At 43.2% G+C, this 25,122-nt stretch overlaps 1 protein-coding gene across 1 annotated transcript; it reads right to left on the bottom strand.

Moving 5' to 3' along the window:
• Positions 1–4,066: 4,066 nt before the first annotated feature.
• On the bottom strand, positions 4,067–8,516 carry LOC125547254 (protein neprosin-like). Its single transcript, XM_048711205.2, has 6 exons — positions 8,351–8,516; positions 8,186–8,272; positions 6,674–6,859; positions 5,336–5,548; positions 5,068–5,214; positions 4,067–4,556 (listed from the first exon to the last, which is right to left on the bottom strand). The coding sequence occupies exons 1-6, from the start codon at positions 8,492–8,494 to the stop codon at positions 4,185–4,187; spliced, it is 1,149 nt and encodes a 382-aa protein (XP_048567162.2). The 5' UTR covers positions 8,495–8,516; the 3' UTR covers positions 4,067–4,184.
• Positions 8,517–25,122: the final 16,606 nt, after the last annotated feature.

Genomic DNA, 25,122 nt, shown 5'->3' with positions numbered 1-25,122 from the left:
GTGTCCATTTTAGGCGATGAGAAGAAATGTCATGCTACAAATACATGGTAGCGTCGCTAGAAAGATTTCTAAAATTTCGACAACAATTGTGTGTATTGATAAGATACATGTTTACAACCCCGGAAAATTCTAAATCCAAATCTTCTCTACGCACACATAAGCAAAAACTGCAAATCTAGCTATCGATGGTGCAGAAAAAGACAAAAGCCTAGAAGACCATGTGATAGCATAATATGTTGTTTCAAAGTAAGAATTGTGGATACAAAGACGCCACTACCTGGGATGGCCAACACTGGAAGAAGGCAGTAGCTCCATGATATTATCACTTTCTAAATTTGTATGGTTTTCACGAGCAAAAGCACTACTCAGTTTATTATGAACCTAGTTGCTTGATGGAAATTAGTAGTCTGGTAGTGAAATCAGCATTGCAGAAGAATAGAATAAGGATATTGAAGTGTATGTGAATACTCTTTAACATTGCAAAAATTGAACATCATATGCTTGTGCCAGAAGTAGCCAATTTGTACACGCGTGGAGTCAACTCAAATCTAACTATTCCGCTACAAAGTTGAAATCTAAATACAGAGGTCGGGTGTTGCGTGAAATTTCATTCCCCAGCTGCTGTACAGTTTGCAAAGAGGGGAAATCACAATTCCTGGAGCTCATGAGGCTGCTGCAAATTGCAGAAAAATTGACACGACTAATTTTTTGACTCACGATCTAATGTAGGTAAACGATGAAATACCCTTGTATCTTACTCGCTCTTCAAACAAGATTAAGGTACAAGGTAACTTTTTCACTGACTGGGAGCTCTCCTCTTTACAAAATCCATGCTCGGGTGGCATGCGGGATCGAGACAGGGGATAAGGCACAGATATGATCGATCATTGTGGTTAGTGCACACATGCCCCCCTCTTTCACTCGTGCAGAAAAGAGAATATCCCGAACATGTTAATTGTCCTGAAATGCTGGCAGATATCCCATGGCCATTGCTTTCAAATTTGATCGACAGCATCCTGAAATGGAGTTGTAGCTCCGTTGTGCTGGAAAAACAAAAGACTCCATGACAGGCATAGATAGGTTCGTCAAAGGGAAGATGCGGGTTCAGATTTGAACTATGCTTTTGATTTTCAAATTCACAGAAACTTACACAGAAATAAGTCGATGATAAATCCTAGGAATTATACAAACGTCCAACTCGAGAATATAATAGCAACTTTATTGTAGTTTGTAGGGTATATTCTCAGACAAAATTACCCGGTCCACCAAAGTACATATGCACACCATGGTCATTAACTCCATAATCAGTGATGGTATATTTCCTCGTATCACTACTGCCACCAAGCTCTTTGTTTTCACTTGGAGAAACAAGCTTGTTGTTCTTATCAACAATTTGGATGTCTCTTATGAATTTTCGTTTTCCATACCCTTCGTGGGCAAAGTGCCCACTACCCATTTTGTAGATAGTCTGATGAAGCTGTCGAACCCAAAACATACCCGCCCTAGAATGGAAAGTTCCCTTTATCCTTAAGGTGAGTGAACAGTGAACTTGGCCGATATCCAACTAGTGTATTGTCTTTACCATTACGTCAACCACCAATTATTTGTCTTTGGATCCTACAATAAATGAAATGCAAAATTGAAGTCTATAGAACACATTTGGGATGTAAACTCGCAATACAAATTCTGCAAAATGTTCTAACATGCATGCACATGTCTCTATTCCTATGAAGATATATAGTAGGCATTTCTTCTCATAAAAATTCCCCATAACAAGGGATGTTAATCAAGAAAATGTATTTGTGATTTTTTGCAGCATAAATATTTTCCGCGATTCAAAGTTCTTATTGAATCTCTATTATTTTAATGGTATGGTAACATGTAAGTTTAGTTTAAGGCCATGTTCTTGATAATCTATCAAATGTGTGTCAAAAGATAGTACGTGAGTGTGAAATGATAGGAAACAAACCAACTTTTGACTATCTTAAATTATTCAACTAGCATCATAGTGAACTACCAAAATTGGTTATGAACATCAAATAAGATAAGTGCAAATTAATATATGCACCACCTGCATAACATATATGAAATCACAAAATTAAATGACGAGAGAATACCTTGAAAATATAAATGTTTGTTACATATTGTGGTCCATTGTAGACTGAAACAGCTCGTACTCTTCCTCCAAGGTCAACATTGTGGCTAACTTGCACGAAACTAGGGCAATCATGATCAATGCATGACTTGTTTAGTGTGCCATCACGTTGTTATGCAAGTTTACTCAAAGGTAAATAAAAACTACATCAAACTATGTTTGTAACTTTTTGCTATAAAAATTACATAGTTGAATAACATTAAATGTAACCAAAGAAATGTTATTGATTACCCAACTAATATGGAACCTTGCGAAGCTATCGCCGTAGAAGCTTGGACATACTGAATAACAAATACTCCCTCCTTCCATCTATATAGGGCCTAATGCGTTTTTTAAGACCGCCTTTGACTATTGACAAGATTAATAGTACATGACATGCTCAATGTCAAAATTATATCATTGAAAGCTCCTTTCACACACGAATTTAACGGTGTGCTTTGTGTAAGTTGCATGTCATATATTATTGCTCTAATATTTGGTCAAAGTTAGCCTCGAAAAACGCATTAGGCCCTATATAGATGGAAAGAGGGAGTAGATATAGTGTCCAGATGACCATTATCAATTTGAATCCCTGTTTGACTAAGATCTTTGCTATCCTTCTTCACCTTTGGCTCATAAGGCGCCACTCTGAAATATTGTTTCGAAGGGCTTGTTTCACAGGAGGAATACGTTGTTTTATGCCCATTGACATGGACGTGTGGTGCTTCACTTTGCAAAAGATTAAAATAATGTTGCACAATAATCTGCATATGATTACAACAGTAACATTGGACCTAAAAAAACAATAACAAGAATTAGTACATACACCAGTAGCACAGTCAGTAAACAATGTACATGTCTCAAATCTCTTTCCTTTTCTCTGTGTAAGCAGTTAAGCAGTAAGCAGCAACAGCTCGCAATAAAATCAGCGGTAGAAATATCTCTCTCAGCTGTATCCTCTCTTCTCAATCTCTTCTCTCTTCACTCTAAATGATCTATATAAAATGTCAGAATAGCCAGTTATAGAGCCATTGGTCAAGGTTCATGCTCTTAAGAAGATGACAGATCTATTCAGGAGGTGTAGGAGAGAGGGAGGGAGAAAATTAAGGGGGCTATGCAGCCATGCACGGGTGCCCAATATACACCTCTCGCCTCGAAGACACACGACCCCCACTGCGCCGCCTGAACTCCGGCAGCCACGCACGACGGTTGATTTTTATCAAGCGGTGGATTTGGGCGGCGGACGATTTGCACCGCAGCGTGCCTCTCTCCTCTCTTATGGATTTCGAATACAGTGAAAGAGAGAGAGAGAGAGAGAGGATAATTAAGCGCACGATTTTTACCTATAATTAAGCGCACGATTTTTACCTATAATTAAGTGACCTATAGGTAAGTGCAGGCATAGATAGGTAAGTGCAACTCCACGTGAAGATGTGGAGGGTGAGGGGGAGCGTGCATGAAAATGATGCAGCCCCACCAACACAAACGCAGAGATAGATTTCGTATTTGAATTATGGTCATGATTCTCAAATTAAAAAATTAGCAGAAACAAAACAGTAATATGTCAATGATAAATCCTAGTAGGAATAAAATAATTATCCAACAAATTTGGCCCTGTATGGCATATTATCTTTGCAGCTTGTGCGGTATCTCTCTGGCATGCTTGCTCGACAACAACTTGTGGTCTCTTCACTAATGTAGCTCATAATCTGAGGCTTTGGAGCCACTGTGCACGCTGATCCGCTCACAAGCATGCTATCCTAACATGGGCACAAAAAATCGGTTAAAGTGTACCCACTTTGCTCTCCGGCTCTTTCCCACACTCCCATTTATGTTTCTTCTGCTTTTAGCTTTTTTTCCCCGAATCGTCTATGCCCAGCTGCATCCTTGGTGTGGCGCTCACATAGGCTACCACGTAATTGACTCTGGTCACCAGGCATTGCCTGTTTTGAAATGCATAAGGTAGAAAATGTTCTACTTTTATTTGGAAAACAAAATTTCCAACTCAAGAATATAATGGCAACTTTATTGTAGTTTGTAGGGTACATTCTTAGACATAATTACCCGGTCCACCATAGTACATATGCACACCATGGTCATCAACTCCATAATCGCTGATGGTATATTTCCTTAAATCACTACTGCCAGTAAGCACTTTCTCTTTATTTGGTGTTACAAGCTTGTTGTTGTTATCAATAATTTGGATATCTTTTATAAAAGCCGCTTTTCCATAGCCATCGGAGGCAAAATGCCCACTACCAATTTGTGGAGAGTTTGATGAAGCTGTCGGTCCTGAAACGTGCCCACCCGTGTATGAAAAGTTCCCTTTATCCTTAAGGCGAGTGAATAATGAACTTGGCCAATATCCAACTGGTGTCTTGTCTTCACCATACGCCAACCACCAATTATGTGTCTTTGGGTCCTAAGATAAATAAAATGTGAATGAAAGTCTATTGAACATATCAAGGATGTAAAATCCTCTATGCTACTCTACTAACTTTTCTAGCATGCATGCATTTATTTCTATTCCTCTGAAGTTCATAGTAAGAATTTTGTCTCATAAATTTTTCCCATAATAAGCAACTGATGTAAGTCAAGAGGATACATTTGTGATTCCTAGAAGTAGAAATATTTTCATGGTTGAAAGTTCGTACCAAATCTCCATTGTTTTATTGGTAGGTACCTTTTAAATTTAGGCCCACGTCTTGATGATTTTTCAAATGTGTGTCAAAACATAATGTATATTACCTTTGTCCCAAAAGGTTGTCTTAGCTTTGTCTAGATAAGGATTTTAACTATCTTAAGTTATTCAACAGATATCATAGTGAACTGCCAAAATGTGTTGTTGCGCAACAAATAAGATAAGTGAATATTTTCATATGTACCGTATAACATATATATGAAATTGTAAAATTCAATGAATAAGTGAATACCTTGAAAATAAGAATGTGTATCACATATTGTGGTCCATTGTAAACTGAAACAGGTTTTACTCTTCCTCCAAGGCCAACATTGTGGCTAACTTGAACAAAACCAGGGCAATCATGATCAATGCATGACTTGTTTTGTACACCATCGCGCTGTTACCCAAGTTTATCCAAAAGTAAACAAATATTGCATCAAATTATGTTTGTATACTCATGTAATAAAAATTGTGTAGTTGATAACATTATATGTAACCAAAGAAATATTGCTCCTTACCCAACCAACATGAAACCTCGCAAAAGTATCGCCATAGAAGCTTGGAGATACTGAATAACAAGCATTTATACTGTCCATATGACCCTTTGGTCCATTATCAATTTGGATCCCTGTTTGACTAAGATCCCCGCTATCCTTCTTCACCTTTGGCTCATAAACATTTATTGTAGCTTGTACCCCATATAAATCATCAAAATATTTCATTCCTGCCTCCTAAATACAAAATATTTAATGTCAGTATATGTGAGAACCAGATATTAACTACACATTGGTTACTACAATAGCGAATGAATTATGACATCAACAAATATAACTTAATATTGTCAATTGAGAGTTAGAGAGACCAATATAGATCAAACACTTCAACAAAGTCTTGGAGGAACATGGTAAAACAAATGAAATTCCTTCACGGATTACTGAAAGAACATCAAGACTCAATGTATTGTTTAGTTGAAAGAACTAGGTGAAGGCATAGTGAGAATGGGCATGGACCAACATGGGATATCGTCCTGGCGTAAAATTTGGAAGTCAATGGGTCTTCTAGGTTGGCTCGTAATTAAATTGGGGCAGGATGAGCTGGTCACCACTGGCCCATTAGGGCAAGAAGGTTGACCCAGATTTTACTGCCTTGGGATGTAATATGACATTACAATAGCACATACCTTTTAGGTTGTTAGCTTCGTGCTTGTAGAAAATTCAAACTATTTACCCAAAATTGCTTATATTATTGACTTGCAAATATGCAAACTTGTAATTTTATCAGGTTCATCGTAGAAATTTAAATGGAGTTGCATATGTGTGCCTTTTTTGTTAAATGAATAATGTCTAAATATCCTAACTTGATATAAAATTCAGTTGCTAAATGATTCTATGTTGTTGTGTAACTCATCCTTGTTCTCATACAAATATGTTACTTAAATGTGTTGGACCGTGTTCCAGAATGCGACATGAGGCCATTCATTGCTGGACCATTGGGCTGGCTCCATGTCCCTATACAGATCAGAGGGGCTAGCGGGGACCGGTTCGGGGCCGCAGTGGGTTGGCCCATTCCCATTCTTGAGATATAGTATTAAATACTAACTTCTCATATTTTCAAAATTGAAGGACCTACATCTATAACTTATTGGCCATATATACTTCACCTTAGAATCTTTATCGCAAGACCAAATATTAGTATTCAAACATGACTTTGCACATGAATAATATTTTGGAATTAAATTAGCTTAAGTTGTCTTGTTTTTTGCTCAACTATGTCATACTTATGCTAGCCATGCAATAACTCTAGCTAGATGCAAAATCAACCTATGATCTTTCTGAAAATAACTCTAGAGAACTCACCTCAAGTTGTGCATCCTTGTTAATCACTTGATCTATAAAGTGTGCTGATATTTGGTCCCTTCTACCATTACGTAGTATTGGAACCATTCCTCTTGGGCATTCGACGATAGACAAATGCGCTTGTGAAACGACATGTGGGAACAAAGATTTTATGTTTAGTCCAATCGGAAAAGAACTTGGTTCCATCTGTTTGACAAGAAAACTTGGTTAGCTTATAGTCATGTATATGTTGCCAAAGCACACTCACATGTATAGGCATTCTGCCATTTAATTAATTACTGGTGAAGCACATATATCATAAGATTTTTGTATTTCACTTCCACTTCTATTTATTTTTCAGAATATGTTATGAACAATAATAGTTACCATATTTGCAATTCATGAATTAGAGATTGGGTTCATGGATTCACAATTTCTGATTCACATCATGACCGTAAAGAATATGCATATCTAAAAACAATTGAAGATCATATGTCTAAATTTTAAGAAAATATTGACAGAGAAAGAGAGATTTTACTGGGTTGTCCCACGTAAGCCCAACTGACCAACGGTCAACCCTAGACCACAAGAAACCTTGCACTCTCGCTACTCATTCAGGCCCTCTTTGATTCGTATGATTATCGAAAGACGGGAATCGAAAAATACAAGATTGGAGTGGCATGTCCACTTGAATCCCATAGGATTAGCACAGAGTATTTAATGCGGCAGGAAAAACGAAGAAAGTGAAAAAAGAGGTTGGAGTGGATGCTAGATTTCCAATGAAATGTAGTACACATGATTCCATAGGAAAAATTCCTATAAGATCCAATCCTAAGAATCAAACGACCAATGTAGGAAAAATTCCTAAGGATTCTAACCCTCCCAAAATCTTATGGAATTCCATTGAATCAAATGAGCCCTCAAATTTTTCTGTTACAGTGCCATGGCCAACGCCATAGCACAACTGCAACTGTATCATGTCTCTCTGCCATCTCTTCCTCCACATCGAGCTTCTTTTCCGCAGGAACCACTTGACGTGAGCTTCTCATCTCTGCGCACGTCTCCAATACTAAGCCTCGCGTCAGCCAACAAAAATTCCTCTACGCCTCGCATACTCCTCGTCGATGGGCAGATGGGGCTGAGTGACAAATGGTGAAGAAATCAAGTGCAAGCATGTCAAGATGCACACAATTTTGGATTCGGCGAATCAGAGAGAAAACCCGAGATGATCGGGGCAAATTACACCCCAATCCGATTTGATTAATCGGGATCAGAGTTTGACGGCTCTTGTAGCATATCAGTTAACATTGAAACAAACACACGGTTTTGATTTAAAACAAAAAGGGAGTAGAAGAAGCAACGTTATGAAATATTATAACATGATGTATTATCCCAAAACTCATGATCTGTTTAAACAATGCTCTGCCAAACTAATATTCATGTTTCTCAGAGGACATACTATCATATGTCCCCAAACATGAGTCATTATCATTTGAATCAACGAATGGTTGTAAATCATAACTTTATATTTACCTGAATTGTGTGGTCTTTCAACAATGGGTGGTTAAAAGCCGGTTGTAGATTCACATTGATGCAATCATAGATATCTCCTTCTTCCATCTGGTTTGATGTTCCTCTACTTGTTAGGCATCAAAACAATTATAAATTATATAAAGTAAGACGTATACTTGCTCGTACCATAATGGTCTTATTAAATTGTTGATATGTGGGGATCTGACAAGTATTTTCCCATTGTTGTATAGTTCTTGCACCTTTTCCTACGGCGACTAGAACAAGATATGACAGTAGAAGGACTACTCTAAAAGACTTTTTTTCTTTCATTCTCGAAGACTTGAATGGTCAATTTTCATTGTGCATGCACTAACATATTTATAAGCTTCTGTGCATCTCACATATTTAGTAACCATTCATGTCATTTATGGCCTGAGGATCGGATTTTCTCTATGTATATAATTCATATAGGAGATATGGTATATAATTAATGCAAGAAATTTAATGGTTACCATTCATGCAATTTATGGCCTAAGATATGGTATGCTTCTATTTTATTACATAAATATTAAGGTATTAATTCGTATAGAAGATTTGAAGTATTTAATGTATGGAAGATTTGGAGTATTACATTGTTTGTGTTATTAGACCTGCAATCAGGGCACTAACGTCTCTAAGGGGAAGCACCTCATTATATATAGGTCTCCTAAACTTTGGAAATCATGAATCATTCTCACTGTTACTGAAGAGGTTACTCAAAAGTAAACTGCAAGAAGATTGCCTAATCTGTTTGGGAGTAACCCTAGTGATCCACTGCTTGCTTATATGGCAGTAAAAACCTCTAGAGGATGATGTATTCCCATTCCGAGACAATTACCAGTATCTATTTAAACATGTCAACTGAGTTCCTGAACACAAATATACCTTGAATCCCATTTATACTCTTAAGCAATATCCTCTAGAGTTACCCAAGAAATCAACACATAAAGCACAATCATTTTTTCTATCGAAGCTTGAAAGTATTGGCTTGGTATTTTTGTGCCACAAGGTGTTGGTATATAACCCCAGGAATAAAAATGGCATATATAATTAGCTCAAATCATGGTTCACTTAGTTTCTCTGTATATTGAAACTTGAAAGTAATGGCTTTAGTAACTGACCATTCTGTTAGAAGACAGAAATATCATAAAAACAACAAAATCTACAATGGACGGAAAGTAATTCAGAGTTGCATACTTTGGACAGCTTCAAAATAGGAACATGATTTCATTAAAACTTGGTGATTTCAGAAAGACAAAATAGTTTAATTTAACAGAACATAATTTGTTACAAAAAGAATGATAGATAATAAAGCTAAGAGTAAAGAGGAATCAAACTTGAAGAGATCTTTGTCGGCGCTTTTTGAGAGAAGCATAGTATATATTATTAAATAACTAGTATGTAATAATTTTATAGCAGAACGGATAGTTTGAGACTTTGGTTGTGCCTCACAATTGAGAAGTAACTCAAGAATAATATCAAAAATCTCGCGCAATTTATACTTTCGGAAAATTCAATACAACAGTAACATAAATGTCACAAAAGATTTGCTGAACATTGAGGTTTAGTTAGAGTCACTCCTCCCCCAAGATGGGGGAGCCATGAGGGGGATGACCAGCAAGCTGAGTTCTCAGGTTAAAGAGACCCACTTCTTTCTCCAGTTTGCTGCTAAATCTGTCCGGAAATGCCTAACACTGGGAATACTTTCCCGGATGTTTTCCCCCTTTGCTGGTAGCACCTAGTACTGCACTAGGTCAACTCTAGCACCGCTTATTGTCATGTCATGCATCGCCATGCCTCTGTTTGCATTGTATTCGTTGTTTTTTCCCCTCTTCTCTCTTGTAGACTTCGAGACCGACACCGTTGCTCCTGACGTCGACATCACCCCTGACGACCCGTCCTTCTCCGCAGAGCTTCCAGGAAAGCAAAACCCCCTTGATCATCCTGATGCCATCTATTGCTTATATCTACTTCTTGCATTAGAGTAGTGTAGTTGTTACTGCTTTCGGATGATCCTATACTGCGGCATAGCCTGTCCTTGTGGCTACTGTTGTTCATACCTTACCTGCTATCCTAAATGCTTAGTACAGGATGCTAGTTTATCATCAGTGGCCCTACATTCTTGTCCATATGCCATGCTATACTATCGGGCCATGATCACTTGGGAGGTGATCACGGGTATATACATACATACATATACATACATACTATACTTGATACATGATGTGAGTAAAGTCCGGTCGGCTCGTAGAGTACCCGCGAATGATTCACGGACTGGGGCTGAAGAGGCAGGTGGTTCCATCCAGGTTGTGATGGGCCTGGGTTCCCGACAGCCCCCGAGTGATTCTTTGTGGCAGAGCGACAGGGCAGGTTGTTACCACCCATGAGAGAGGTGGGCCTGATCCCTATCTAGCATCCGTGGTTGTTTCAAAATAACATGCTTAACGAGATTTGGATATTTGATCTGAGTTGGTCTTTTGGCCTATAAGCACTAACCAACTACGCGGGGACAGTTATGGCACTCGGCGTCGTAGTATCAGCCGAAGCTTTCCAGACGTCAGTGACTGATCGGCGCGCACGGGTTGGACCGCGTAAAGCACCCTCCTTTGTAATGGAGGCTGTCAGGTCTACTCACCGGCCGCGTACGCAACGTGTAGGAGTGCAACGGGCGATGGGCCCAAGACCCCTGCGCGCTTAGGATTTAAACCGGTGTGTTGACCTCTCTGTTGGGCCTAGGTAGGGCTGCAATGTGTTGATCTTCCGAGGCTGGGCATGACCCAGGAACGTGTGTCCGGGCAGAGTGATTGAGTGTGTTGGGCAATGTGGTGCACCGCTGCAGGGAAGTTTATCTATTTGAATAGCCATGTACACAGTAACATGACACTTGGAGTTGTATTCCGACCTTATGACAACAAGAACCGAATACTTAATAAAACACGCCTAGATAAGTTCCAGAGACAACTTGTGATCGTTCTCTCACAGGGTGACGAGGAGAGGATCGTCGGGTAGGATTGTGCTATACGATGTTACTTGATGCTATCCTTGCTACTCTCTCCTATATGCTTCAAGATGGAGGCTGCCAGAAGCATAGTCTTCGATAGGACTAGCTATCCCCCTCTTATTCTGGCATTCTACAGTTTAGTCCACAGATACTACCCATTTCATTGGTACTGATGCATATGTAGTGTAGATCCTTGCTTGCGAGTACTTTGGATAAGTACTCACGATTGCTTTGCTCCCTCTTTTCCCCCCTTTTCCCTTCTTCTCGGATGTCACAACCAGATGGTGGAGCCTAGGAGCCAGACGCCACCGACGACGACTCCTACTACACTGAGGGTGCCTACTACTACGTGTAGGCCGCCGACGACCAGGAGTAGTTTAGGAGGATCCCAGGCAGGAGGGTTGCGCCTCTTCGATCTATATCCATGTTTGTGCTAGCCATCGTATAGCACCTTGTTTAACTTATGTCTGTACTCAAATATTGTTGCTTCCGCTGACTCGTCTGTGATCGAGCTTATCTATTCAAGCCCTCGAGGCCCCTGGCTTGTAATATAAAGCTTGTATTGTTTTATTTGTGTCTAGAGTTGTGTTGTGATATCTTCCTGTGAGTCCCTGATCTTGATCGTACAAGTTTGCGTGTATGATTAGTGTACGATTGAATCGGGGGCATCATAATTTATTTACACAATTTCATTATTATTGATAAGTAAATCACAAACTAACATACTAGAATATTTATATCCCGTTGCAACGCAAGGGCGTTGTTCTAGTAATTATAAGAGTCATGGAGAGAAGAGACGAGGATCTGTTTGATGACCAAAATGTGGCAACGAGGAAGCCATACAGTTGAACCACCTGCACAAACAGAGATGTTGAAGAATAGAATAACATCAATGGATCTTGAAGAAGAATGCATGGGTAAAGAGAACAAAACCAGGGCACGGGAAGGCACCTGCTACCGCCATGTCATGCTCGCCTCTCCCTTACATCACCAGCACCAACACCAGCTTGATAGAGGGAACTTCGCAGACCCCAATCTGGCCTTCTGATGTTTGCGATCTTAAACATTATACATGATTCTTCATTAAATTTTATGTATGGGTAATCAAGAATTTGAAGCACCGTCAAATGAACCAAACTAACAAAAATTGTGCCTTGAAGTTCTTTCTCTTGTACCAATCGAATAGCTTTTGAAATAAATCATGTGCTGGTAGAATGCAAGGAGCAGTACATTACAGTTTGTGATAAACTTCTGAAATGAGTGACCAAGGAAATTGACAATGCATAGAAACAATTTGCAACATGATAATTGGCTGAGGCTTGCAAATACATATGCACAAATAAAGCTACATGAGTATTAAGGTGCTAGTGCGCAACTAAAGTTTGCGAGAATGCAGAAGAAATCTTACATAAATATCAGTTCATTTATTAGGTGATATGCTGAATCTCAAATACATGCCAGTTATTTTTCTGTAGGCAAAAGAAATTTACTCCTAAGTCAACCAAATTTAGTTGTGGCTTGCAAGCATTTATGCGCAAGTATAGCTAAATGGGTGACGAAAGGCTAGTGTGCAACTCATGTTCACTAGAAGAAGGAATCCCACGTATATACATGTCTACTATTTTTCGACATCACACATCTTTACTTCTAAAAGAAGAGTTGGTAGCATCATCTTACTCCAACGAGCTCAATATTACGGCCGGAAGCGTCTTGCAGGGACCTTTCGCTTAAGCGCAATCAATTAGGGCCGTCCCATTTGACCGTGCATTAATTCAATCAAATCGACAATTTCCAAACATAACATCATGCATTATCTTATTTAAATAAAATTTTAAGAAAATCTCAACTAAATCCAAACTTTCCTTACCTTCCGCTACTAATACCCAAACCAAATTAATTATACCAAAACATCAACTATAGTCTCTACTTCTAAAGGGGAGTTGGTAGCGTCGCCTCACTCCCACCAGCCCTATATTTCACGCGCAAGCGTCTCACACGTGACCTTCCGCTCAAGCGCAGCCTATTTGGGCCGGCCCATTTGACGCATGCATTAATTCAATCAATTCAGCCTTTTCAAAAACAATGGCATGCATTAACTCATTCAATCAACTCCTAAAAAAATCTCAACTAAATCCAAACTTTTCTTGCCTTCCACTACTTATACCCAAATCAAATCAAATCTTACCAAAACGTCAACTATAAACAAAGTTGGCCGGCCCATTTGATGCATACGCGCGTTTTTATTTTATTTTCTCTATGTTTCATTTTTTTGGTTTTATTTTTCTATGATCAACCTAACTTTTGTGGTCAAGACACTATCAAAATCGGCACTGACCTGTCCGCCATTTGTGAGTTGGTAGCATCACCTTCATTCATGTAAAGGTCCCACTGATTTTTTTCTATCCCATCAATTTACGTAAACTGGTTTTTAGCCCACCGATGTACTTAATCTGGTTTCAGGCACGCTAGTTAGGAAGGACTAGATGATTCCCCACACGATTGTTGCGGGAATATTTTGTAACATATTTCAATGTGATTCATTGTATGAAACATAAATATTTGAAGTAATAATATTTAAAACTGAAACTAAAATACATATAATTTATTATGCTTGGTTACTATGTAGTTGTATAATATGTTTATTAAATATATATAGTATAATAGAATGAAGATTCTCATATATCTTTGCATGTTGAGATGGGTAATTTTTTTTCATGCATGTCATGATGAGGTGGCATGCTTGCATGTCGGGAGACATATGGTAGTGGAGATGGATCTATTCCAATGCATGTTGTGCGATGATGTTGTATACTTGCATGTTGAGAGAAATAATTATTGGGACTAGCTATTTAGATATAGAAGATCAGGGGGATTAGGTTGGTCGTAATGAGAGTATCATAAGTTGTATCATACATGCCAATTAGAGTTTTTGAATGATGTGACACACAACTAAATGAGAAAAGAGAGGGTGTGATATCATATCATGATACCGTACTACTTTGTATCATGCATAGTAATTAATAAGGAACCAAGATACTAACTTATGATACTATGCATTGCGAAGGTAGTATTATATACTAGTGTCATATGCATGATAGTAGTATATGATATTCCCCATTACAACCAGCCTTAGGGAGGCTTAGGCTGGGCCCACCCTGAAAATCAGGGGGGCGTTTATGATTACGTGAGGAAGCTAGCAAATCTGAGATGTTAGGCAGGTTTAGGGCATGTACAATGGTTGATAAGATAGTTTTATCTTAAGTTTTGTATGTAATTTAGAGAAGACAAAGAAAAATGTCTACAATGGGTCATCTCTTAACCTTATCTTCAATAACTAGCAATTCTTAAAAATGTGGTGAGACATATTGTACTAAGAGATCATCTCTTGTCTTATCTTAAATAAAAAAAGACAAGTCTTCTCTTATGAGTTCTCTTTCCTCCACCTCATCATTTATCCCACGTGATATTTCTCCATTACTAAAATCTGAATGAAAATCAGGTGGTATGTGATTACGTGAGGTAGCAAGCAGTGGTCACCGCGCTCGCCGTCCTCCCGCACTGGGTCCTTGACGACACGCCGTCGCCAAATGCAGAGTGGGCGCTCTGGCGTTGTCCACGATTTCCGCGGCAGCGGCGCCAATGGCCATAGTCATCTCCACGTCGACCACGATTTCCGCGGCATCTGCTCCCATCGTCGCATTGATCTCTGTGTAGCAGCGGCGTCGGCTTCATCAACGACGAACTCGTTCGTCCGCCGTCCCTGCGACTGGTGGGTTCTGCTCCAGGGCGCACACCACCTGTTCGATCAGGTGCTCAAGGGACGCAACAACACCAAGTTCGTCTGCTACCACCAGGGATGCCTGCCCTGAGCTCGCGACCCAGATGATCGATCGCTGAGAGGTCCCTACTCATGGAGGACGCGAGCCATGCATTTCCGATGCAAGCTGTTTTCTTGCATTCGTCCACACTACTGTGGCTCCCCAGACCCCAGTTTGACATTTTAGCAACCATCAAGTACTTGCCGCAGGGGGGGCTGCAGTTCTGCTGAACACTGGGCTATTGATTGTTACTAGTGGCAATGGTACTGATCTAGTTCCCATGAAGCCAATGTTAAGCAGGGTGTTCGACATCAGCGTCATTGGCATCCTGAGCATCACCAAGGTTGTTGCGGCTGTATCGCGCAAAGCATTTAAAGTCAAGGTTTCTAGCATAGTTGACAGGAACTCTCATGCCATTGGAGATGAACGGCGATCGCGTTGGCTGCCGCCGCAGTTAGTTAATTTTCACAGACTTGGTATTCAGTGTTAGTAGCCAACGAGTGTTCATTCTGAAGATATTCCTTATCTTGAACAACTGGTTATTGGATTTCATAAGAACATGTTGGTCACTTGCTCAGTCATGAAATTTCTTACAATTGGCACTCTTGCAAATGACTCGATAATAGGTTCTGGCAATATTTCCTTTGACATGGTATTTGCTTGTACGAGCTATGCATTGGTGGAGGAATTTCATCATGGGTCTTCAATTGATAACCCAAAGGATATGTTCATTGCTGAAGCAGTCATAGCTGCACACAAAATTCATTCTCCGTTTCCCTTGCCTGTGAAGACAAATGGTGAGATCAATAAATACAACATGGACGGATTTGTTAAGTGGAGCTCATCTAACTATTACTCACTTGCCAAGGAAGATACTTGGTGCAGCTCCTGTAGGTAACACCTTGTCTGACTTTCTTAATGGCATCATGTACAATAGTGAGAAATTAGCTGTTGTTTAGGTGCGTTGCTGCGAACAAGTCCATTGGAAAATTGCTTGGCCACCTCATGTTTCTGTCAGTGCCACTAGTGCCAATGGTAACATGACTGAATTTATGTACCTCACGTGGGGGTTTCCACGGAGTTAATTCCGTCTGGCCTTGCTCATTTGCATGACAGCAAGTTGCCTTTCAGTGCCATCCACCCATATATGCATCCACCTTGATAAGCAAGGAACTCTGAGGAACTTCACTGGATTATTATCTTGGGGCATCTAGCTCTCTTCTGATTTGGATGCATTATATTACAACGGAATGGAATTATGTACTGCAGATAGAGAATTATTGCTCCATAAACCACGCCATTCTTGGGGTGAAAAACGACCGTCAGGTTCTAAATCCATGGACACAACCACTGTACTTGAGTGTTCTGGAGCTCAATTTCATCAGCTGGCATCGTGCAGCCTTTATCAGACATCATCTGGAGACTGGAATTAATTTGTTGCATACTCCGGTTTGTGAAGTCAACTGAAGACAAGCAGATTGCAAAGTTTCTGGATATGATGACCACCCCCATCCTTGATGGTGTCTTATAGGTGCAGATGTATACACAGTTCTTTAAAGACCAGCCCACAAAGAAGCAAAACATTAACGAGCCAGAACTGGTTACTCTTACTAAGGAATGTAGTGCACTCGTTCAAATAAGCTACCTCTCAACTTAGATGAGCCTGCCAGTCGATCCCCCCCCCCCCCCCCCCCCCGGCTGGGAGGCATCTACCTCGTCCCGATCACAAGGAGAGGTTCACCATGATGGGGGGTCAGGATGGAACTTGCTCAGTGGGCATGAGCTGAAACTGAAGGAGAGCGGACTTCTGCAGCAGCGACATACTGTTGTGACCACTACTTCGACGCTGCATTTACTTTGACCAAGTCAGTGCTGACCAAGACTACTACCTCAACACCTTTGTCGACCGGGTTTCCGTCGGCCACGATGACGACTACATCTGCATCATTCAAGTACAACCTGCCCAAGGCTTGTCGTACAACTTTTTTGTTCCTGTGGCGGCATTGCTTTTTGTGCTAACTTTCATTTTGCAGTCACTTTTGTTGACGTATAATGTGCTGCCTAGTCTCTTCCATTAGATCGGTTTTTTAGTTGCATTGGCTAGAGCATGCACTTCTACATGGTATCAGAGTCAAGAAGTCTTGAGTTTAAGATCCGGCTGGCGCAATTATATTGCAGCCCACTTTCGGTCCATATTTAGGCCTGAGGGAGCCACATGTGAGAGAGAGTGTTGACGTATAATGTACTGCTTAATCTCTTCCATTAAATCGGTCTTTTGGTTGCATTGGCTAGAACATGCACTTCTACAACTTTGTCTTCATTTTCCATCTTTTTCTTGATGGTCTTGGGGTTCTGCCCTGTTCCAACTGATTCTTGGATTTTTTTTTTTGTTCCATCCTCAACTCTCCATGGCTCTCGCTCCTTTTCAAATTCAGAATACATCATATTAATTCCTTTTGATATTGTTAGTTTCTGCTATATTCCCTTGGGTTCCATGTGTTTCTTGCTGCTCTGTAATCACCAAATCGTACTGTAACTAACTAATGGTTTCATGTGGACAGATGAACTATGACGGCTGCTCCTTGCTGGATTGTTCAACTCCAACGCCATTGGGTGCTCTCAAACTAGTGGCTTTATTTTAACCTCAGTTATGTCTCCTTTCTAATGGATCTATACTGCCCTGTTAGCTTTTTTTCGAAAAAGGGGTGTACCCCAGCCTCTGCATTAGAAAGATGCATACGGCTCATATTATTAAAAGGATAATCTAGTAACAAAGTCTCGAAAGGTCGTAGTGCAAACATAAACAAAAGCTCAAAAGAGGTAAGACCCAAAGCCACAACCGGCTCACAAAATACAATAGGAGCACTACATGCCTATCCTATTACATGACCGCCATCCAAACCGGTTGAAAATATCCCGAGCTACCATCTCCCATCGGGTAGACGCAGTAACCAAACGCTCCCTGGCCTCCGTCGGAGTGAGTAGCGACCACATACGGATGAATGTCATGGCCCTGAAGATAACCTGCAAAAAGTGAATGTTTGTTGATCTGTTAAAGACTAAATCATTTCTGCAGTTCCATACTGCCCAAAATAAAGCACAAACGCCAACCCGAATGTGTCTTGCAGTATCAGAATCAACCCCATCAAGCCATGTTCCAAATAACATGTTGATAGAGGTGGGCTGATTAATATTAACCGCGATATGAATCGACCGTCACAGAATCTTAGCCAACGGACAATCGAGAAAGAGGTGTTTGATGTTTTCGTTATGATCGCAAAAGCTACATCTAGACGAGCCCACCCAGTTGCGTTTTGCAAGGTTATCCTTAGTCAAAATGACTATGCACAAACCACATAAACACTTTGATTCGTAAGGGTACCTTAACTTTCCAAACGTGTATCGTGGTAGGGATGACGCTAGAGTTAATGACATCCAGATACATTGATTTGACCGAGAACACACCGTTCTTAGTAAGTTTCCAATGCAGCTGATCTGGCTGCTGGGACAGCCGGACTTCCATTAAACGTCTAACAAGATGGAGCCAGGCCTTCCAACGATTTCCAACTAGCGTCCGTCGAAAACTAATATTGAGGGGAGCGGATTGTAAAACATTTGCAACATAGGCTTCTCTACGTCGGACAATGTTGTACAAAGTAGGATATTGAAGTGCAAGGGGGGTCTCCCCAAGCCACGTATCCTCCCAAAACCTCGTAATGGCACCATTCCCGACAATAAATTTTGTCTTGTTGAAAAAGAGTTGTTTAACTCTCATCAAACCCTTCCAAAAGGGTGAGTCGGAAGGCCTCACATTCACCTGAGCCAAGGTTTTAGCATAAAGATACTTATTACGCAAAATTTGTGCCCAAGTAGCCTCCGTCTCAAATGACAGCTTAAATAGCCACTTGCTAAGGAGACATATGTTTTTGACTTCCAGATTTTCAATACCTAGACCTCCTTGGTCCTTCGGCCTACAAATAATATCCCACTTAGCAAGCCTATACTTTCGTTTAAGCTCATCATTCTGCCAAAAGAAACGAGATCGGTAGAAATCTAACCTTTTCCTGACGCCCACCGGAACCAGGAAAAAGGATAAGAGAAACATGGGATACTAGTAAGGACCGAATTAATCAGAATCAATCGTCCTCCATATGACATGAGCTTCCCTTTCCAACAGCTCAGTTTCTTTTCAAAACGATCCTCGATGCATTTCCACTCAATGTTAGTCAGCTTACGATGATGAATGGGTATACCTAAGTATGTAAACGGTAATGAGCTCAATTCACATCCGAACAATTGTTGATACGTCTCTTGGTCCTCATTTGCTCTTCCAAAGCAAAACAATTCGCTCTTGTGGAAGTTGATTTTGAGCCCAGACAATTGTTCAAATAAGCATAACAGCAGCTTCATGTTTCTTGCTTTCGCCAAGTCGTGCTCCATAAAGATGATAGTATCATCAGCATACTGAAGAATGGAAATCCCGCCGTCAACTAGCTGTGGAACCAGGCCACCTACCTGCCCTGCATCCTTTGCCCGACCTATTAAAATAGTCAGCATATCAGCCACTATGTTAAACAGAATCGGTGACATAGGGTCTCCTTGCCTTAGCCCCTTGTGTGTTTGGAAATAGTGTCCTATGTCGTCATTCACCTTAATCCCGGCACTACCTTTTTGCGTAAAGGAATCAATCTGGTTTCTCCAGGCCGGATCAAAACCTTTCATACGCAAAGCTTGTTGAAGGAAAGGCCATTTAACTTTATCATATGCTTTTTCAAAATCCACTTTAAAAACTACGCCATCAAGTTTTTTTGAGTGGATCTCATGGAGCGTTTCATGCAAGACAACAACCCCTTCAAGGATGTTTCTATCAGGCATGAAAGCAGTCTGGGACGGATGAACTACATAGTGCGCAATCTGCGTAAGTCTGTTCGTCCTGACCTTGGTGAAGATTTTGAAACTCACATTAAGAAGACATATAGGCCTGAACTGCTCAATGCGAGCAGCCTCTGTCTTCTTAGGAAGAAGAGTTATTGTCCCAAAATTCAGCTTAAACAACTGAAGCTGCCCCTCAAAAAACTCCTGAAACATGGGCATCAAATCTCCCTTGATAAAATGCCAGCACTTTTTGTAGAACTCCGCCGAAAACCCATCCGGTCCTAGAGCCTTATTATTCTCCATTTGTGCAATGGCCTCAAACACCTCTTTCTCCGAGAAAGGAGCAGTCGGGGAGCTCATTCTCGGCAGTCTCAAGTTGAGGAACATCCTCAACCCTAGACTCATCTAACGACACAAAAGTCTCTTCCGGGGGACCAAACAACTGCTTATAATAATTGGTAATGTAAACTTTCAGATTGTCTTGACCAACTATCGTCCCTTCGTCTTGTTCTAGTTGGAAAATTCTCTTTTTACGATGCTTCCCATTAGCAATCATATGAAAGAATTGAGTATTATCCTCGCCTTCTACTATTTTGCGAACCTTAGCTCGCAACGCCCACTTCAATTCCTCCTTGCGAAGAAGCTTTTTAAGTTGCATCTCCGCCTCTATCTTTGTTTCCAACTCATTGGAATCCAAGATAGAAGTTTCTGCTTTAACTTCAAGGTTTTGAATAAGTAGAAGAAGTCTCTCCTTCTCCGCCTTATAAATTCCATGCGTGTGCTTAGCCCAACCACGAAGGAACCTTCGGAGATGACGAATCTTGCATTGCCATCGCTCGATAGGCGTCCTTCCTCCTGAGTCATTAGCCCACTCCCGAGCTAACAACTCAAGGAACCCTTCTCTTTCAAACCAGGCAAGTTCAAACGAGAAAATGTTCTTGTTGCCCACAAAAGTTTGAACTCCGGAGTCGACTAGTAATGGTGTATGATCCGAGACACCTCGTGTCAATGCCTGCGCAGTTACCAAAGGAAACTTCTGCTCCCATTCGACACTTGCTAGAACACGGTCAAGTTTCTCAAATGTCGGAGCCGGTAACGAATTAGCCCAAGTGAATTTCCTACCCGAGAGCTCAATCTCTCTGAGATCCAAGCTTTCGATAATAGTGTTGAACATAAACGACCATCGGCCGTCAAAATTGTCATTATTCTTTTCCTCTTTTCTTCGGATAATGTTGAAATCCCCCCCCCACTAAGAGAGGGAGTTGTTCGTTACCACAAATACGAACCAGATCCGCCAAAAAATCTGGCTTGAGCTCTAGTTGCGCAGCTCCGTAAACCGCCACCAAGGCCCAATCAAACCCATCTGCCTTAGTTCTAACTCGAAACTTGACAGCGAACTCTCCCAAAACTACACTCCGAACTTCCAACGTTTCTCACTTAACCCCAAGTAAAACCCCACCGGATCTTCCTCGAGGAGGGAGGCAATGCCAGTCAAAATCAACCCCCCCCCGAACAAAGTGGCAAGAAATTGGGAAGTGAAATTGCTTCTTCCAGTCTCAGTCAAAGCAATAAAATCTAAATGATGTTCAAGAGAAGCATCCGCTAGAAACCTCCTTTTAGCCAAGTCTCTAAGACCTCTGCTATTCCAGAAAATGCCTCTCATAATTCATCATGAAATTTTTTGGCAGTACGGATCCGAGCGCTCCTACGCGCTGCCGAGACTGGATAGACCTTCCGTTTCCACATCCGTTTTGGCTTTATGTGACCATCAGCCTGATCACCGCACTCATTCTCTGCTTCTAGCACTAAGGGCTCATCTACATGAAGAGACATCTCAGTATTGGTGTCCTCCTCAGTCTCAAGTAGTGCAGGGTCAAGATCGGCACACAAGCCATCAAGAACCTTAACCCCAAGCGCATATATCTCTGAGTCGTTCATTGGTTTAACGGCAGCAATGTGATGAATCATATCTACCGCACGTTCAGCTTCCAAATCAAGAATGTCGTTAACCGACTTGGATATTTCAAGATCATTATTACCAAGTGAAACTCCTATTTGATTTGCATTATGAATAATTTCATCATCAGTAAAATGCAAAATGGAATTCGACTTATTAACAGACATACCAGTGGAGATCTCGACGTCACGCAACTTGGCAGCCCTCAAAGCACACCTCCGCTGCATGTCATCAACGTCCGGCTGCTCCTGCAGCCTCCCGCTGATCCGCCTCCCCTGGGAGACAGGATCCGGGATACCGCCAAAGGCGATGACCTCCTCGCGTGAAGCTCTGCTAGGGGAGAGGCCTCCTGCCTGTCCCCCAACAGCGGCGCCCCGGGTCGTAGTCACCGGGGCGGGAGAACAACGCGGCGATGTCGCCCGCAGCCTGTCCACGGGCGACCCGCCAATAGCAGGGTCCGGGGAAACCCATGCGCGGTGCTCCGGGGAGGAAGCCGGTGAGACGGCCGCGTCACCCGGCTCTCCCACCACAACGGGGCCCGGTGAGCCGGCGGCCACCTGCCCAGCCACACCCCCGCCCATGCGCGGTGACGTGGAGCCCGCCGTAGGAGCAGGTCTGGCCGGAGAAGCGGTAGTCGGCCCCTGGCCGCCCCCAGCGGCCGAGCCTCCCAAGAAAGCTACCACCGCCTTTGATGGCGCCATATCAGTCGTAGGGGAACTCATCGCCATGGAGGGAGAGAGTGGTGCGCAGGCCTCCTGCTCGCGTGTCCCACCCGAGCCCGCCAAAGCCCCGGGGGAGGCCATAACCTCCGCGCAGGCCATGGGCCCCCTCGAAGCAGGTGCCTCAAGAGCGAATGAGGGCCGGACCTCCCGCCCGCCCAAATCCGCCGAACCATCCAGCGTGGCTGTCACCTCCAGCCTAGGCAACGGCGATGAAGGAGGAGTAGCGTGAACCTCATGTCCAGTGATTCCTCCCGGTCCATCGGCGAACAAGATAGAGTCAATCTCCGTAATCACCGGCGGCAAATGTTTCGACGGGTCATCCATGTCCACGCGATCACTCCAGAGACGAGGAGGCGCTGAGAAAGCTCCTACGAAACCAAGTTGCAACATGTTAGACGGGACCGAAGTTGGCGATTTCCCCTGAGCAGACTCTCCTGCCTTAGATGAATCCGCAGGCCTGGAAGCCCTGTCACCATCATTTTGTGCGCCATCACCATGGTTCCTAGGAGCACCTCCCCCTCAGTAGTGTCCATATGATGTACCTCCTCAAATTCCTGAAACAAATTAGGGTCCTCATACTCGACATTCAACATATACGCAATACCCTCTGACACCATCTGACCACATCCGACAAGAACTCGATGTTAGCCACACTAACCAGCAAGCGCGCCACACCATGAGCACGTGTGAAAGGCATATCTACCTGCTCCGTCTTACCGAGCAAGGATCCCAGGCTCCATGTGACCAAGAAGTTATCCAAGGGCTCAGATGGCGCCCCCAGAAAATGCACCCAGATCTGAGTCAGTGGCGTGCCCTGAGGCTCCTTCTTTTTCCACTCATCGAACTGCAACACAAAACTTGTGCCGGTGACTCTACTCATGCCAAACTTGAGAATTCTCTTCTGATCCTCCTTAGATGGAAAGTCCACTTTGAAAGTCTGATCTGATAGCTTCAACAAGGACCAGTTAAAATTCCCCGGAGCCAACTCCCGCAACTGCTGAATAATCTGGGCTTCAGTGAGAGGTCCATTAACCACCTTAACCACCCTGGGAAGGAAGTTTCAATGACAGGAGCCACCGGAGCCACGCTTGGTGACTCAAAGAACATCAACTCAGAACAACAGAGCCCATAGATATTAAGTGTCGGTTTGGGGCCTAGAAGAAGCGGACACTCAGCCGCCACATGCTTGGGTTTCCGACAAATATCACATAACTCAGCAGAGCAATCAACCATAAAGTGACCCGTCTCACCACACCGGAAACAGATCAATTTTTTCTTCTTAGTCGCCCACTTGGACAGCTTGTCACCCCCGGCCTTCTCCGAACCTTTGTCAGAATCAGCATCATCAGGCTGCATGGTCACCGGTACTGTCACATCGGCGAGGGCCCGAACCGTCTCCACCGCCGCCTGAGTAAGACCAGCGTCATCTGTAGACATCTCTGTGGTGTCCGAACCCGTGGCACCGGGCAAGTTGCGCGGAGGATAGCGGCGGTGACCGCCACGACCACCGCGGTAGCGGCCCCGGAAACGGCTCGGGCCAACCGCACCCTTAACAAAATTCCCCGGAGGTCCTTGAAACCCTCGACCGGCGGCACCGTGATCCGTCGAACCATAGCCCCGCCCACCACCGGTGGACGACGAACCGCGATGAAGTCCTTGTCCGTAAGCGTCGTATCCATCGTCACCCCACTGACCACGGGGAGGGTTGCGGCCGTCACCCGCGAACGCACCCGACCCGCGGCCTGCAGCACCATTGGCAGTTCCACCCCGCCCGGCAGCCATCTGTCGAGGCCAGGGGCGCTGCGTCTGAGGGGGCGCGACCCCAGGTAGCGGCGGTGCCGCAGCCCTGGCGGAAGGAGCCACAGCCTGCGCAGGCGCCGAAGCCGCGGCCGACGCCGGCACAGCCGCAGTCGGACCACCCGACGCTGCCCGCGCAAGAGGTGGCTTCGCCGGCGACGGAGCCTTGGCCAGCGGCGGGGCCTTGGGCGGCATGTCGACCTCGCCGGCCAACGTCAGAAGCCCGCGACAATTTTGCAGCACCCGCCTCGCTCGTCGACTCGCAGCAGAAGGGAAACCAATCCGTCCGCGGCGGTGAACCCTAGCGATATCTATGTTACGGCAGAGAGAGGCCGATCGTGCATGGGATAACACGCGATCCGATGCGATCTCATGCACATGAGCCTCCCCAGCCCGCTCGTCTTTGGCCGGTTTTGCCTGGGCCTTAAGCCCTGCTAATCCCGGCCCACACTCGGACAGACCTCCGTGGCCCGACGGCCTAAACGCGGACAGGCCCTCACAGCGGCCCACCGTTTCAAGCCCGTTGGCACTCAGCAAAGAATTCAAACGCGAGATCCGCTCCGCTCGGATCACGCTCGGTCGGTCGATCGCCGGCGCCGGCGCCTGCGCCGCCGACGGTCGTCGTTTCTTCTTCCTGTTCACGACCTTCCACGATCCCTCTGTAATGAAATCTGACAAGATTGGTTTTGGAAGACTTACCTTAGGAATAGGCCCCTTCCACGGCCGGATCGCCGCGGCCGCCGTCCGTC

The sequence above is a fragment of the Triticum urartu genome, chromosome 3A (assembly GCF_056163025.1).
Source record: "Triticum urartu cultivar PI428250 chromosome 3A, HENAU_Tu73, whole genome shotgun sequence".
Lineage (NCBI taxonomy): Eukaryota > Viridiplantae > Streptophyta > Magnoliopsida > Poales > Poaceae > Triticum > Triticum urartu.
This window is presented reverse-complemented; position numbering and strand designations above follow the sequence as displayed.